The 13,672-nt window shown below is 40.8% G+C and overlaps 1 protein-coding gene across 1 annotated transcript in view; it reads left to right on the top strand.

Annotated features, from left to right (window-relative positions):
- LOC118398887 (potassium voltage-gated channel subfamily H member 1-like) overlaps positions 1-13,672 on the top strand; it is a 102,083-nt gene that overhangs the window by 18,234 nt on the left and 70,177 nt on the right. Inside the window, exons 8-9 of the mRNA XM_052474930.1 lie at positions 7,465-7,622; positions 8,729-9,000. Of these exons, the coding sequence (XP_052330890.1) occupies positions 7,465-7,622; positions 8,729-9,000 (430 nt within the window). The remainder of the gene's footprint in view (positions 1-7,464; positions 7,623-8,728; positions 9,001-13,672) is intronic.

The raw sequence follows: 13,672 nt of genomic DNA, 5'->3' as shown, positions 1-13,672 counted from the left end.
TAATATTGCCTGCTAACCTGGAGTTCTTTTAGCTAAATATGCAGGTTTAAAAATATATACTTCTGTGTATTGATTTTACAAAAGGCATTAATGTTTATGGTTAGGTACACGTTGGAGCAACGACAGTCCTTTTTCCGCAAATGCGCACCGCATCGATTATATGTAACGCAGGACACGCTAGATAAACTAGTAATATCATCAACCATGTGTAGTTAACTAGTGATTATGATTGATTGATTGTTTTTTAGAAGATAAGTTTATGCTAGCTAGCAACTTACCTTGGCTTCTTACTGCATTCGCGTAAAAGGTAGGCTCCTCGTGGAGTGCAATGAGAGGCAGGTGGTTAGAGCGTTGGACTAGTTAACTGTAAGGTTGCAAGATTGAATCCCCGAGCTGACAAGGTAAACATCTGTTGTTCTGCCCCAGAACAAGGCAGTTAACCCACCATCCTAGGCCGTGAAAATAAGAATGTGTTCTTAACTGACTTGTCTAGTTAAATAAAGGTGTAAAACACACACAAAAAAATATATAATATATATATATATATTTTTTTTTAAATCGGCCAAATCGGTGTCCAAAAATACCGATTTCCGAATGTTATGAAAACTTGAAATCGGCCCTAATTAATCGCCCATTCCGATTAATCGGTCGACCTCTAGTGCGTGTGTGAGTGACTTTGTTTTCAGTGTGTGTGTGTGTGGCTGTGTAGCTAAAGGCCTCTATGGGTTTTGCGGTTATATGAGTCCCTCTTCTCCACGTTTACGACCAGAAGCTGCTCACCAAGAGATAGTAAGGGAATTCAAGGAAAAGGAAGATTATCTTTGAACGGAAAGAAAATATTCTCCAAAGAGCAGCATATTAGCACCGTCCCTCCTACCTTCCACACGCATTCATTAAATTATGGAATTAAACCCGTTTATCCATGAGTGTTAAAGCGTTGAGGCTCAGGCACATATTACTGTATGACTCAGACTGGTGCAGCAATAGTAAATATAGCGTTGCTGTCATTTTCAGTATGTGAAGTGCCTTGCTTACTCAGTCTCCTTACCAATTCAGTAGTGTGTCAGTAGTCACACAACCCCATGGTGATGAGGTATAAATACACTACATTACCAAAAGTATATGGACACCTGCTCATCGAACATCTCATTCCAAAATCATAGGCATTAATATGGAGTTGGTCCCCCTTTTTCGCTGCTGTTACAGCATCCACTGTTCTGGGAAGGCAGGTAGCCTAATGTTTAGAGCGTTGGACCAGTAACCGAAAGGTTGTTGGATCGAATCCCCTAGCTGACAAGGTATAAATCTGTTGTTCTGCCCTTGATCAAGGCAATTAACCCACTGTTCCCTGGTAGGCCGTCAATGTAAATAATAATTTGTTCTTAACTGACTTGCCTAGTTAAATAAAGGTTAAATAAAAAAAAATGGAACTAGACTGGGGCAGCCCCAGCAGGGCAGAATATTTTTGGGGGACGAACTGACTTGTTGGAAAGGTGGCATCCTATGACAGTGCCACATTGAAATTCACTGAGGTCTTCAGTAAGGCCATTTTAATGACAATATTTGTCTATGGAGATTGCATGGCTGTGTGTTCGATTTTATACACCTGTCAGCAACGGCTGTGGCTGAAGAGCCGAATCCACTCATTTTAAGGGGTGTCCACAAACTTTTGTATATACTGTATAGTGTAGATTTTGAAAGACCTGTTTCAGATCTGTAAGTCTCAGGTAAACATGTCTCAGAGGCACAGATAAACAGAGTTGGGTTAAATTTCCATTCGGTCAATTCATGAAGTAAACTTAAATTGCAGATATTTATGAGTTCATAATCTCATACAGCCAGAACTAAAGTCTTGCATAATTATGTCAGATGCTCGATTCATTTCTGGGGGGAGACGTGTTAGAAAAGATACTAGAACAAGTAGCAAAAGCAGGGAAGTAAAAAAATTCCTCATTAGTCGTCAAATCCCACACAGTCTGTTGACAGACGCTACGATACCAGTTATGTTACTTGCATCTGTCCATGAGAGATTCATGACTTGCTGCCGTTGTGTTGAGGTTTGACCTGGCTGCCCGCAGACGTTAACTTTCTATAGCTTTCTATGCCTATCTCTTCTCCATGGCTCTGTCTGTGGCCTTTGAAGAAAGTCTTGGATTTGAGTTTCCAGACTTCCTGTTGAATGTGTTTTGACTTGGCTGCCTGCAGAGAGAGGCCTTCACACAGATCTCTCTGGGTGCTCAAGTGTGGTGTGGGTAACCTCACTGTCTTTCGCCCAGCGCGCTCTATCTCTGTCACTCTCTTCTCCTCTCTTAGTGAGCTGGCTCACTTTCATTTTTCTTTTCAGTGGAAGTGTTAGAGAACAGCGGGGTAATTAGTCCCATTGCCCCCGCCAGAACCTCCAGTGCTACCTTGTGAAGAAGTTCTCATTAAATGGAGCTGGGAGAAAATAGTCTGCTTGCCTCAAAATCCAGACTGAATCACATTTCAATGGTCGAGTGAAACAGAGCTTAATTCAGTCTGGATTTTCAGGCTAGGAGTCTGCAGTCCAATGCTAATCCACTGGAAGAGTCAGTCAGTCACTGCTTCTAATGTTTTCATGTGTTTTACATGTGAATGCTACCCTTAGCAGTCAGTACAGCATATGGTTTGGAGACTGTCATCTCACTGAAGTGCAGTGAAATGGATTGCTTGTTTCCTAACGGGCAAGGTGAAAGCAGGAGAGTAAACAAAACAATAAATTATCTTTCTCTTTTTCCTCCCATTTCAATCGTTTTTCCCTTTTCTAAAATTAGCTTTTGTATGGCTGGTTTGACATCTGCTCTAATTTTGTATCAGGGGATTCGGGATTTCTTCTGTCATGATGGAAATGAGCTCTCTGGTGGAGGGGATAGATGCCAGCATTGCATCTGCAGCAATAGAACTAGAATTAACGTAGCCTTCGAAGTGTAGCTGTAGTGTTAGCAGTGCAGCTATACAGCTAGCCAGGCGTGCAGCTACAGTACTGGATTAAATGTGTAGTGGTTAGCATTAGCAGTACAGCTGTCCAGGTGTGCGGGTATAGGACTGGATTAAATTAGATATTAGCACAACACAGCTAGGCAGGTATTACAAGACTGGCTCAATGAGCTCTGTGTAGACATTAGCCAGTGAAACCATAAGCATTAGACAGGAAGATGATGTATGGCCATTGGCTAACTAATGTGTGATTGTCTGTTTGGCTATGCAGATGAATATGTACATAGGCCTACACATAAACAATGACTAAATCTCGGATATGTGTGTATTGGTCAAATGGAGCTCCCACCGAACAGGAAGCTGCACCCTCAACCCTAAGTAATTAAAAATGATCTAATTTAAGATGCTATAGATTGCTCTATAATCAATACACTCCATTTACCTTTCCCCAAATCAAGCCAAATAGGCACCTCGGAAGTTTCTCACAGAGAATCAATCAATCCCACAGACAATTATGGTTGAAACAGTGCCATGTCTCTCTAATGAGTCACTGAGTCCAAGGTGCTAAAGGAGCTCCGTAAACTTGACCCCCTAAAAACATCTGGGTCAGATAGTTTAGACCCTTTCTTCTTTAAGGTTGCTGTTCCTATAATCACCAAGCCCATCTCTGACCTTTTGAACCTGTCTCTCCTTTCTGGGGAGGGTCCCATTGCTTGGAAGGGAGCCACGGTTAGTCCTTTATTTAAGGGGGAACATTAAGATGATCCTAACTGTTATATGACTATTTCTATTCTGCCCTGTTTATCAAAAGTGTTGGGAAAACTTGTCAATAATCAACTGACTGGCTTTCTTGATGTCTATAGTATTCTCTCTGGTATGCAATCTGGTTTCCGCTCAGGTTATGGATGTGTCACTCTCGAGCACCTAGATGTTCTTTACCATTCGGCCGTTAGATTTGCCACCAATGCTCCTTATAAGACACATCACTGCACTCTATAGTCTTCTGTAAACTGGTCATCTCTGTATACCCGTCGCAAGACCCACTGGTTGTCGCTTATTTATAAAACTCTCTTAGGTCTCACTCCCCCCTATCTGAGTTATATACTGCAGCCCTCATCCTCCACATACAACACCCGTTCTGCCAGTCACATTCTGTTAAAGATCCCCAAAGCACACACATCCCTGGGTCGCTCCTCTTTTCAGTTCGCTGCAGCTACAGACAGGAACGCGTTGCAACAAACACTCAAACTGGACCGTTTTAACTCAATCTCTTCATTCGAAGACTCAATCATGCAAACTCTTACTGACAGTTGTGACTGCTTTGTGTGATGTATTGTTGTCTCTACCTTCTTGCCCTTTGTGCTGTTGTCTGTGCCCAACAATGTTTGTACCCTGTTTTGTGCTGCTACCATGTTGTGCTGCTGCCATGTTGTGTTGCTACCATGTTGTTGTTGCTACCATGTTGTTGCTATGTTCTCTTAGGTCTCTCTGTATGTAGTGTTGTGTTGTCTCTCTTGTTGTGATGTGTGTTTTGTCCTATATATTTATTTCATTTATTTGTATTTTTAATCCCAGCCCCCGTCCCTGCAGGAGGACTTTTGGCTTTTGGCAGGCCGTCATTGTAAAGAAGAATTTGTTCTTAACTGACTTGCCTAGTTAAATAAAGGTAAAATTAAAAAAATACAAATAATGGATAGTCGAATAAAAGACATGAGCTGGCGCACACAGAGAAAATTATTTTATGTAGAGGTGCTCACTAACGGCGAATAAACTATAAGCTATTATAATAGAGTTGCACACTCTATATGTAAACTCCCCGTAATTTATTAGGTAAATGACCTCTCTCTTTAATGTAGCTTATCTCTAATGGTTAGTAACATCGAATGAAACACATCAGACTTTGAAATCTATTAAATATTCTTATTCTGAGACTAAAGGATTTGGATATGTGAAAGCACGGGTTGTAATAGAGGGTAAAGGCACTTAAATGCTATTTAAGCACCATTTTATTTGGTGAATTATAACGTTTAGTGCATCTCTGGGTCAGTGTACCACGGAGGGGGTCATTAAACGTATTTAGAGATGGATAACGTTACAATTCTAGGCCTATTGATTACTCAGGTCACCTTCATTATTAGCATGCACTGCACAATGTGCACACCCTTCACACACACGTGCATGCACATGCACATGCACACTATAGGCCCTACAGGGCTAGAGCTTGTTGCTGCTGTTAGCTGCCATTTAGGCAAACCAAAATGGAGAGTTTAGTGTCCTGATGTGTCGCTCAAACGCATCCATGTAGTGAGTTGTTAGTTGATGAAGGCCGTGGCTGTGGTGTAAAGTGCTGCAGTGGTACTTAACAAGCTGATCCTAAGAAAGCTGTGAGCTGCACCAAGTCTGTTGTATCTGCAGGTACAGCACTTTGTCAGCCTCTAGTCTTTCAGCTTCTCAGCGCCTGGTTAATGCTGACAGCTGACAGACACCAGGACATTTTCTGTTAGCCTGACTAGGTTCTGTCCAGCCAGCTGCTATGGACAGTGAAAACAACATTTTCGTTTCTGTATTACTGGGAATTCATGTAATTTATTTGAAGTTGATCATCAAGCAATGTTTGTACTTCTGGTTGTACATTGGCTTATGGCTTACGATTTGTGAAGAATCTTTATGAGCTTGGTAAAGGATTTGTGAAGCATCTGTATAGGCTTGATAAAATATATGTGAAGTTTTCATTAAGCCATATGAGTTATTATAACATTATAAAGGACTCTGCATTATACCTACCTGCAGGCAATAAGTATAGTGTTACTAAGCTATGTTTCCTCTGAAGTGGGGACAGCTTATTCTACTTGTAGTTATCCTGATATGCGTTCAGTAAGGTAAATAGTAGCAAACGTTAGCTAACACATTTCCTTTGTTTTGTGTTAGCCGTGAACATTTGCTAACGCTAGCTAACAGTCTGAGGTAGTGTGAGACGAATGGAAGTGTCTGTTTCAGGTCTAAACTGTCAGTACAAATAATCAAGTGGCCATGTAGGCTTTTTCTACATGTAGTAGGAATAGCAAAGGTTTTTTCAGTTGATAGCTAAAGAGCCACAGTAATAATTACAAAAAGGAGGTATGTATTTGTTGCTTCACTGTAACATTTTGGAATATTCATTCAAATCTTTCAACTGAAATTGTTACTAAGCAACATGTTTGCCGCAAACAATTGTCTAACTGATACAGTAAATCCAGTGTGGCCCACTGCAACGCTCTGCACTTTCCACCATGCTTAATAAACCCCAGTAGTCATTCAAAAAAGTCTGTGAGGAGATTTGGTTTGGTGTCTCTGAACTGTTGTCTTTTTTTTCCCCCCATCACATTATCCTTTTTTACACGAATATGATTTACCTAATTAATTTGTATGAATGTTTGAAGTCATCATGGTTTTATCTTCTTATATGTCTACTTTTCTTCTGTTTGATCATGCTCACGTCTTTATTTTCTTCCTCATCCCCCTGTTTTGTTCTGTTTGCATGGTCCCTCCCCCTCCTCTGTCTGTGTTTATTTGTGGAACGTGAAGAACTGGAACCGTCGAGCTGTCACTCAAGTAGGCCTTTCGTTATCAAACCCACTTTGATTGAGTTGGTTTGGGTCAAAATATGATTATAATGATATGATAAAACATTATTTTCACATTTGCAATTGATAAACACAGACACATAGTTGACCGTATGTGCTGTGTCATCCAGGATAAGTTAAAACTTAAACACACACACACACACACACACACACACACACGCTCCACTAAATGGATTTACATAAATTGACATAAACAATATGGTCTTTCATATAAATACATGTGTGATGTATCACCCTGTTTTTACAAGTGCATGTTTTTTTCTGTACTCTGTTCATGATTCAGATAGAAATCACAGATAGTGAGTTGAATGGAATACAGGTTGATTTCTGTCACATCTCTAATGTGTTAGATCATGTTTTTTTGTGTTGAGTATATGACTCCAAAGGAAGTCTTTCTTTCCTTCAGATTTACCCCTGGAACTTGCCAATGGTGTTTTGATTGAATTCATGAATAAAGACCCTAGCTAGTTGTCATACAGTAAATGAATGCTACAGGTTCAGTGTGAGGTTATATGGACTGGGTGCAAGTCTATGGCTTGTATCACAGCTGCTTGAGTACACCCTCATTTTATAGTCATAACATCCCATGAATATTATTAACATCTAGGAAAGACGTATTGATGCCAGCACACACATTCAGTATCCAAGGACTCCCTGGGAAACAGTGGCAAATGTTATAGAGTGGACTATCCTGGTTGAGAGAATAGTACATGCATACAGACGCATACATTTTGTCAACATGTTCAGATATGTTTCAGTCTCACGAGACTGCAGTTCTAGGTTTGTTCATACTTTGAGTAATGGCTCCTAAGCTACAGGTCCACCCTTCAGTTTCCATAGAACGTAAACATTATGTCAACCTTTGCCTGATCTTTCTCTCTCTCAGGGGATCAGCAGTCTGTTCAGTTCTCTGAAGGTTGTCCGGTTGCTGCGCTTGGGCAGAGTAGCCCGTAAACTGGACCACTACATTGAGTATGGAGCCGCCGTCCTCGTCCTGTTGGTGTGTGTCTTCGGCTTGGCTGCCCACTGGTTGGCCTGCATCTGGTACTGTTCTGTTAAGACTGATTTACTGTATATTAAAGGTAGACTCAGTGAAATGACGTTGACACGAGCAGCACCGCAGCTATTGCGATAGCACAGCTCTCACACAGTCACACGAAGTATCTGCGTATGTGCAGGGGTTCACTTCACGCTGTTACAACGTGGTAGGTACGGGACCAAAATAGCAGAGTAGTTTAGCCTTGTGCTTCAACACTCTTAGTTGTTGCGGAAATTGACTAACTATGCTGTTAACTTTGTGCATCTTCGTCATATCGCTGAGTCTACATTTAATGGGTTATGACAGTACCCAATTCTCTTATCCGGGAACTGGCACACCTGATTTAACTTGTCAAGAGCTTGACGATTAGACAACAAAGATGTGAACTGTCTGTTGGTCCCCGAGGAGAGAGTTGGCAAAACCTGTTATAGGAGTTAATAATGTGATATGAAGTCATTATGTTGGTAACATGCAAATAAACTGTTATCCTATTATTCATATAAATTATCACAATGGCCAAAACAATCTGGCTACTGTATTTGTTGATTGCATATTCCTTCAGTGTTTCTCAATCCGTTCCTCTCTGATCCCCAACTGTGGCATGCTTTTTTTCTACTACACCTGATTTAATTCATCAACAAGATTAGTTGTGGATTAGATTACAAGTTGCTATTGGTGGATTAGAGCAAAAATGCTAAGTGAAATGACTGGGGAGTTACTCAGTAACGGATTGAGAAACACTGCCTTTAAAAACTGTCATGCTCTGTAGTGTTGACAGTGTAATGAAGGAGAAGTATGTTTCTGTTTCTCACCCGCAATGTTTTGTAACTTTCGTCTTACTCCCTTAAGCAAAGTGAACAAACCTCTAACCTGTGTGGTAGAGGCAACCCTAACGCTGTCCTTTCCCTTTCCCCTAAACCTGATCCTGATCCTGAACCCTAAACCTGAACATGAACTCTTTCTCATCTCAACCTAACAGGTACAGCACCTACCTGGTTTTGGTTCTTGTCTAACTGGGCTTTAACAATAAAAAGGATGCAATATTGTAGCAGACCTCCATTGTCCGACCAAGAGTTGCTGAATATCTTTTCATCTTGACTAACTATAACAGGTACAGCATCGGTGACTATGAGGTGATAGACGAGGAGACAGGCATCCTGCGGACAGACAGCTGGCTGTACATGCTGGGGGAGACAGTGGGCTCGCCATACCGCTTCAACGCCAGCGGTACAGGGAAGTGGGAGGGCGGCCCCAACAAAGACTCGGTCTACATCACATCTCTATACTTCACCATGACCTCTCTGACCAGTATAGGGTTCGGAAACATCGCCCCCACCACCGACGGAGAGAAGATCTTCGCTGTCGCCATGATGATGATTGGATGTAAGTATATGGGACTACATGTTTTTCTGTCATGATCTAAGGTGGTGTTTCCCAATCCTCTCCTGGAGTAACCCCAGCCAGTCCACATTTGATGCATTCCAGAACTAGCACAGTTGATTTGGGTAATGAGGGGTTTGATGATTAGGTGGCCATTTGAAACAGCTGTGATAGTTCTGGAATACATTGAACTGTATTGTTGTTTAAGGGCTTGTAAGTAAGCATTTCACGGTGAGGTCTACACCTGTTGTATTCAGCGCATGTGACAAATATAATGTTATTTGATAAAATATGTGGACTGGCTGTGGGTACTCGAGAGGAGGTTTAGGAAACACTGATTTAAGTGCCCTCTGTGGCCTTATTGGCATTTTCCCCATGTGGTAGCATTATGAATTAATTAATTAATGAGCCCCTCTCATGTCTCATGATGGAATGTTGTTGTTAGAATTGAATTAATTGGTTATAGATAAGTGAAACACTGGAGTAGCACTGCTTTGGTAATATGAATTGATCAGACCAACCCATCAGCTCATAGCTCCTTAAACTGTCTGCATCGATGACCCTGTACTCTATCCAGACAGGAAACAGGGAGCACATCAAACTCTATCATCCTCAAAACCATGCTCTAACACAATTTCACATCATTATATTTACATAACAAAGGCATGAGCATTTGAAGAGTTTCGGGGCGGCAGCGTAGCCTAGTGGTTAGAGCGTTGGACTAGTAACCGGAAGGTTGCGAGTTCAAACCCCCGAGCTGACAAGGTACAAATCTGTCGTTCTGTCCCTGAACAGGCAGTTAACTCACTGTTCCCAGGCTGTCATTGAAAATAAGAATGTGTTCTTAACTGACTTGCCTGGTTAAATAAAGGTAAAAAGAAAAAAATATATAAAAAAAATTCCAAAGTGCTATATATCCACTTTCTATATATCCACTTTCAGACATTTAGGTAAATACATATATATTTTTTTACAACTTTTGAAAGAGATTGGTGTGTTTTTTCACCATCTAATCATGGCATGGGCTTCTTGAACAATGTCTGTCATATTACAGGTCTCTCTCATCTTTTTAAGTGGGAGAACTTGCACAATTGGTGGCTGACTAAATACTTTTTTTGCCCCACTGTACATGTATTTGTTTGAAATCTAACACTTGATGGTTTCTTTTCAGAGAGAAAAATAATCATGTTTTGTTGCAAAACGCTATGTATCCCCCTCACTCTCAGAGAATAGTACTATAGGTTTTATACAGTGAAATGTGACAAATAACTACATTTTTAATAAAGAAATGTACAAATGATACATTTGTGACATCAATATTTAAAAATATATTATTTTAAAGAATCAGTACAGTAATATGAAATCTGTATGTAAAATATTTGCATGCGACATTTCAGTCATTTAACAGATGATCTTATCTAGAGCAACTTACAGTTAGTTCATTCATCTTCAGATAGCTAGGTGAGAAATCAACCAATCACATTCAAATATACAGGATAAGAACATTCCATTCCAGCTAAACAATGGATATAGCGTTTTGCAACAAAAACCCTTTTTAATACACAAAAATCAAAAATCTATTAATAAAAAAATCTGAGAATAGTAATATTTTTCCACAAACATGAAGGTACCCATTCCCCAATCATTTCGGATGAATAAACACAAATGTGAAAAATTGGTGGATATAGTTTTTTGGAACGAAACTCTTCAATTTGTATAGAGCAAGTAATGCATCTGCCACTCATGAGCTGTTTGAAAGGTTAATTCAGGGTTGATGAGATTCAAGTAGTCTTTCATCTGTCTCATCCTTACTGTATCTCGCAATCTCTTCAACAAAATGGCTGTTGTTACTGTAACTCTGATAATCATGAATATCATATCTGTCAAAGTGGTTATGGAAAGATGTAGGGAATGATCGTACCCCATCCATCCTTTTGTATTCCATCCATCCATTTAATTTCCTCCATCCTATTCAAGTAAGGTTACTTCTAAAGACAGCCAGAGACTGACACACGCAGACAGAAGCATGCAATATAGAGCAGACACGTTCTTTTTTTACCATCAGGCTCATTGGCTCTCAGTTGTGGTAGTAGCAGTGGGGGAGTAGTAGCAGCAGGAGAACCTGGGGCAATATACTAGGCAGTCAGTGGCGGTTGGTGCCTTTCAAGATTAGGGAAGGCATGGTCTTATTTCTATTACAGCATATTGGATGACTGTCATTCATATTCCATTCACCCAGCTCAATCTAACATCGATAGGTGTAGGCTACTACCTGGTACTCAAATCTGCCCTATACCCATTATGAGGTGCTTCTACACCTGCAGTGCTTGCTGTTTGGGGTTTTAGGCTGGGTTTCTGTACAGCACTTTGAGATATCAGCTGATGTACGAAGGGCTATATAAATTTGATTTGATTTGATTTGATGAGGTTGCCACAACCTTGCCTACGAATTAAAGTTTATAATGTACACTACCATTCAAAAGTTTGGGGTCACTTAGAAATATCCTTGTTTTTGAAAGAAAAGCAAATGTCCATTCAAATAACATCAAATTGATCAGAAATACAGTGTAAACATTGTTAATATAAGTGACTATTGTAGCTGGAAACGGCTGATGTTTTATGGAATATCTACATAGGCGTACAGAGGCCCATTATCAGCAACCATCACTCCTGTGTTCCAATGGCATTTTGTATTAGCTAATCCAAGTTTATAATTTTAAAGGCTAATTGATCATTAAATTATTTTGCAATTATGTTAGCACAACTGAAAACTGTTGTTCTGATTAAAGATGCAATAAAACTGGCCTTCTTTAAACTAGTTGAGTATCTGGAGCATCAGCATTTGTTGGTTCGATTATAGGCTCAAAATGTCCAGAAATAAATAACTTTCCTCTGAAACTCAGTCAATCAAATCAAATCAAATCAAATGTATTTTTATATAGCCCTTCGTACATCAGCTGATATCTCAAAGTGCTGTACAGAAACCCAGCCTAAAACCCCAAACAGCAAACAATGCAGGTGTAAAAGCACGGTGGCTAGGAAAAACTCCCTAGAAAGGCCAAAACCTAGGAAGAAACCTAGAGAGGAACCGGGCTATGTGGGGTGGCCAGTCCTCTTCTGGCTGTGCCGGGTAGAGATTATAACAGAACATGACCAAGATGTTCAAATGTTCATAAATGACCAGCATGGTCGAATAATAATAAGGCAGAACAGTTGAAACTGGAGCAGCAGCACAGTCAGGTGGACTGGGGACAGCAAGGAGCCATCATGTCAGGTAGTCCTGGGGCACGGTCCTAGGGCTCAGGTCCTCCGAGAGAGAGAAAGAAAGAGAGAATTAGAGAGAGCATATGTGGGGTGACCATTCCTCTTCTGGCTGTGCCGGGTGGAGATTATAACAGAACGTGGCCAAGATGTCCATTGTTGTTCTGAGAAATTAAGGCTATTCCATGTGAGAAATTGCCAAGAAACTGAAGATCTCATACAACGCTATGTACTACTCCCTTCACAGAACAGCACAAACTGGCTCTAACCAGAATAGAAAGAGAAGTGGGAGGCCCTGGTGCACAACTGAGCAAGACGACAAGTACATTAGAGTGTTTAGTTTGAGAAACAGACACCTCACAAGTCCTCAACTGGCAGCTTCATTAAATAGTACCCACAAAACACCAGTCTCAATGTCAACAGTGAAGAGGTGACTCGGGGATGCTGGCCTACTAGGCAGAGTTGCAAAGAAAAAGCCATATCTCAGACTGGCCAATAAAAATAAATGATTTCGCCTCGGAGGATAGGAAATATTAAGAGAAGGCTACTTTTCTCTCTTTGAAGAAAGTTGTCCACCTTTTTAATTTTTATTTTTATGTGCACAGTCGTACTTTGAATTGTTTTTTCTGGTTATTTCTACGTGACTAGCATCACTACTCTGGACGGTTCTGACTTAGAATATGTGGACAACTACAAATACCTAGGTGTCTAGTTAGACTGTAAACTCTCCTTCCAGACTCACATTAAGCATCTCCAATCCAAAATTAAATCTAGAATTGGCTTCCTATTTCGCAACAAAGCCTCCTTCACTCATGCTGCCAAACATAGCCTCTTAAAACGGACTATCCTACTGATCCTTAACTTCGGCAATGTCATTTAGAAAATAGCCTCCAACACTCTACTCAGCAAATTTGATGTAGTCTATCATAGTGCCATCCGTTTTGTCACCAAAGCCCCATATACTACCCACCACTGCGACCTGTATGCTCTCGTTGGCTGACCCTCACTACATATCCATCGCCAAACCCACTGGCTCCATGTCATCTATAAGTATTTGCTATGTAAAGCCCCGCCTTATCTCAGCTCACTGGTCACCAGCAACACCCACACCAGCAACACTAGCAGCACGCGCTCCAGCAGGTATATTTCACTGGTCATCCCCAAAGCCAGCACTTACTTTGGCCACCTTCCCTTCCAATTCTCTGCTGCCAATGACTGGAACGAATTGCAAAAATCACTGAAGCTGGAGACTTATATCTCCCTCACTAACTTTAAGCATCAGCTGTCAGAGTAGCTTAACAATCACTGTACCTGTACACAGCCAATCTGTAAATAGCACACCCAACTACCTCATCCCCATATTATTACTTACCCTCTTGCACCCCAGTATCTCTACTTGCACATCATCATCTGC

The sequence above is a fragment of the Oncorhynchus keta genome, chromosome 2 (genome assembly GCF_023373465.1).
Source record: "Oncorhynchus keta strain PuntledgeMale-10-30-2019 chromosome 2, Oket_V2, whole genome shotgun sequence".
Lineage (NCBI taxonomy): Eukaryota > Metazoa > Chordata > Actinopteri > Salmoniformes > Salmonidae > Oncorhynchus > Oncorhynchus keta.
The sequence above is the reverse complement of the archived record's forward strand: the minus strand, read 5'-3'. Positions and strand labels throughout refer to the sequence as shown.